Below are 3,439 nucleotides of genomic sequence, written 5' to 3'. Positions count from 1 at the left end.
AGACCTATTTCCATAGGTCAGGAAAGGCTAGAGATTTGCAGGTGCAGAAACTGAGTATAGAGGAAAATCAGGATCTATCCTTATTTGCCTCATTCTGGGGGTGTAAGATGTTGGAGGTTGGGTGGTCAATTTGCTGAGACAAGCACTCTCATTTGGGTGGGGGGCCGGGGGGTAGGGGGAAGGAGGAGTGTCATATATTGTCTCCTAGCTGGGATCCAGAATAGGAATGGGAAAGGCACTTTGAAACGTTCCTTCCTTACCATCTCAGCCATCGAGCTCCGGGTGGCTGATAGTGACGATGTGATAGGAGCTTTCTCTGGGCCCCTCGTGACCACCATTCCTGGCTGAGAGAAGGAGGAGGATTGAAGTGAAGACTTTCTTGACTCTCAGGGCCATGTGGTAGAGCTGCTGCCGAACCTCCCTCTGCCAATAGGCATAGATGAGTGGGTTGAGCAGGGAGTTGCCAACGCCGAGGAGCCACAGGTACTTTTCCAGCACTTGGTAGAGGCAGCATTTGTGGCAGGCCACCTGCACAATGCTAGTGATGAGAAAGGGGGACCAGGACAGAGTGAAGCTCCCAATGAGAACAGACACGGTACGGATAGCCTTGAAGTCGTTGATGGGCCGTGGGGGCCGATAAGCTCCTGCCATGGCTCCTGCGTGTTCCATCTTTCGGATCTGCTGGCTGTGCACAGAGGCAATCTTGAGCATGTCACAGTAGAAGAAGACAAAGAGGAGCACAGCTGGGAAGAAGCCAGCACAGGAGAGGGTCAGCACAAACCTTGGGTGAAACACCGCAAAGAAACTGCAGGGCCCATGGTAGGTGGTCTGCTGGAATATGGAGACTCCGAGTGGGAGGAAGCCGATAAGGTAAGATACCAACCACAGTCCTGCAATGCACGCCCCAGCCACAAGCCCGTTCATGATCTGGAAGTAACGGAGGGGCTGCTTAATGGCAAGGTATCTGTCAAAGGCGATCAGCATGACCGTGAGGACAGAGGCAGCTGCAGAAGAAGTGACAAATGCCATCCGAAGGCTACACAGGGTCTTCTGTGTGTGCTGAGCAGTGCTGGAGAGCTGGTCTGTAACTAGACCGGAGATAGCCACACCGATCAAGGTATCAGCCACGGCCAGATTCAAGGTGAAGCAAAGACCAACACCATCATTTTTGTAGATTGATAGCAGCATAGCCACAACCACCAGTGTATTAATAGCAATGATGAGGACGGTTAGGACAGCAAGGATCACTCCAAATGAGAAAGATGCCTCCATGGCTCGGGGTAGCAGGACTTCCACTCACAAGGGCATGCTGGATCTCGAGCTCAGCTTGTCATGGGACAGCATTAGATGTGCTATAGGTTCAGAGCCACAGCGCAGTGCTGGCCATTACTGGCAGGCCAGCCTGGCAGCCTGCCATCGTCGGGTTCCTGGTGTCATTGAGGGTTACTCATCCTCTCCTTTTCCATCCTCAGCCTCCTGCTTTTCTAGCTTTCCGAAGGCAGCAATCTCAGACCAAATATGTCCCTGGGCCCTGAGCTAGTCCCTCCCCTCTACCATCCAAGTTACTAGACAACTCCCAAGTACCTGGTACACACTGTCCGTTGGGGCCCCCTCCCTTTATTGATGCTTCCTGTCTGACAGAAGAGCTAATTGACTGTAATCATACATTTCTCCCTCCATAGCTTCATATTAACCCTCCATTTCTTCCTAAGCTCCGGTGCTAGATTAGTAACTAATCTCAGCTTAATTAAACATTTGCTTAATAAATCATTCTCAGTTACTATTATGATTGCTTTTAATCAAGCGAAGTGATCATAATCAGTTGAAGTGAGAAGTGAGGCAGATAAGCTATTTGAGGGGCTCAGCGTCCTTTCAGGGGTGTTACCACACATTTAAGCTATTTTTTTCATTCCCAGCACGTCAAAGACCAGTTCTCTCATATAAGATGTGTACCCTCCCTACTTCTTTTCCTTTGGATGACAATTTATTGGTTCAAAGGGGCAGACAGTAAAGAATTCGTAATAGCCACCATTTGGTTTAGAAGGGAGCCAATTTCCTATCTCTAACTATTGTTTCATGGGTACAGTGGTTGGAAACTGTTTCCATCCTGGTGGGCTATGTCTCTGGTCAGTAAGCAATGGCTGGCCGACTTGTTGCTTTCATCCTGTATCCCCAACATTGTCTCTGAGGAGAAGAGGTGAGCTCAGCGTTTGGCAGTGGAATTTTCCAGGGATAGAGCTGATGGGAGTTAGGTCAAAGGGTGAGAGAGTTGCCAGAGCAGATGAGACGCGTACAGAGAGGCCAGCTGTGGAAGTCACTCCACTTCAGGTTGTATATCCATTTGCTCGGGTGCATTATAACTAACCTTTTGCCTCCCTCCTGTTCTCATCTTGGATACCAAGAAGAGAGGGGTGGGAAGAAGAGTGCTTAGACGCTGTTTACTCAATCCAGGTGAAAGCACAAATGGGAAAGGTTAGTGTTTTAAGTGACAGGGTACAGAGCAAGGTGCAGAGTGGGAGCAAATATCAGGATGTTTTGACAGTTGGAGAGGGCTTTCGGCAGATGTCTCTTCAACCAAGGCTCAGAAAAAAACCTGAGTCATGGGGGCTTGATAGTTTAACCTTTGTTATCTTCATTTAGGAGGCTGATTTGAATCTGGCCTCATCCTATACCTGGAGTTAATTTGTGTTTTTTTGCATCCACAGCTTTTGATTTCATATGTAAAGTTAACTTGGACTTTTGCAAGCGCATGTTCAAATTTCTAAGGACATCAGAATGACCTGGAAGGCTGGTTACAACTGAGATTCTTGATTCAGTAGGTCTGGATGGACCTTCATATATATATATATATATATACACACATACATACATATGTGTGTGTGTGTGTGTGTGTGTGTGTGTGTGTGTGTGTATTTTTTAGACAGGATTTCATTTTTCCTAAGTTGGTCCTCAAATTCACTATGTAGCTGTGGATGACCTTGAACTTTTAATTCTCCTGCCTCCACCTCGGTAATATTAGGATTATAGGTGTGTGCCACCAAATTCAATCTGTGTGGTGCTGAGGACCGATCATAGGCACCGTACGTACATTCCAGGCAAGCTGTCTACCAGTAGCTATACCCCCAGCTCCTGAATATGCATTTGTGTGTTTACAGTCGTTACTGTTGCTGGCTAAAGAGCTACTACTAGAAAAAATGATATTTTTTTCCTGAGACAGGGTCCAGCTCTATAGGCTAGGCTGGTATGGAGCTTGGGGCAAACCTCCTGTCTCAGTCTTTCAAGTGCTGGGACGACAGGCTTGGGCCACAATACCTGGCATTAGAGTAGTGATTCTTTTTTTTTTTTTAGGGTCTCATATGTAGCCCTGGCTGGCCTTAACTCATTATACAGGCCAGGCTGGCCTTCCACTCACAGAGATCCACTTGATTCTTCCTCCCAA

The 3,439-nt window shown here is 47.7% G+C and overlaps 1 protein-coding gene across 1 annotated transcript; it reads right to left on the bottom strand.

The window, feature by feature from the left end:
- Positions 1 to 222: 222 nt before the first annotated feature.
- Positions 223 to 1,307, bottom strand: GPR119 (G protein-coupled receptor 119). The gene has a single exon (XM_084789525.1). It carries the CDS (start codon positions 1,270 to 1,272, stop codon positions 265 to 267), a length of 1,008 nt encoding a protein of 335 aa, XP_084645651.1. The 5' UTR covers positions 1,273 to 1,307; the 3' UTR covers positions 223 to 264.
- Between the last annotated feature and the right edge of the window lie 2,132 nt (positions 1,308 to 3,439).

This window comes from Acomys minous (assembly GCF_964271855.1).
Source record: "Acomys minous genome assembly, chromosome: 7".
In the NCBI taxonomy this organism is placed as follows: domain Eukaryota; kingdom Metazoa; phylum Chordata; class Mammalia; order Rodentia; family Muridae; genus Acomys; species Acomys minous.
The sequence above is the reverse complement of the archived record's forward strand: the minus strand, read 5'-3'. Positions and strand labels throughout refer to the sequence as shown.

Excerpts from the sequence above, each read along its gene's own strand:
- GPR119 (XM_084789525.1), bottom strand. The coding sequence starts at position 1,272 with ATGGAGGCATCTTTCTCATTTGGAGTGATCCTTGCTGTCCTAACCGTC.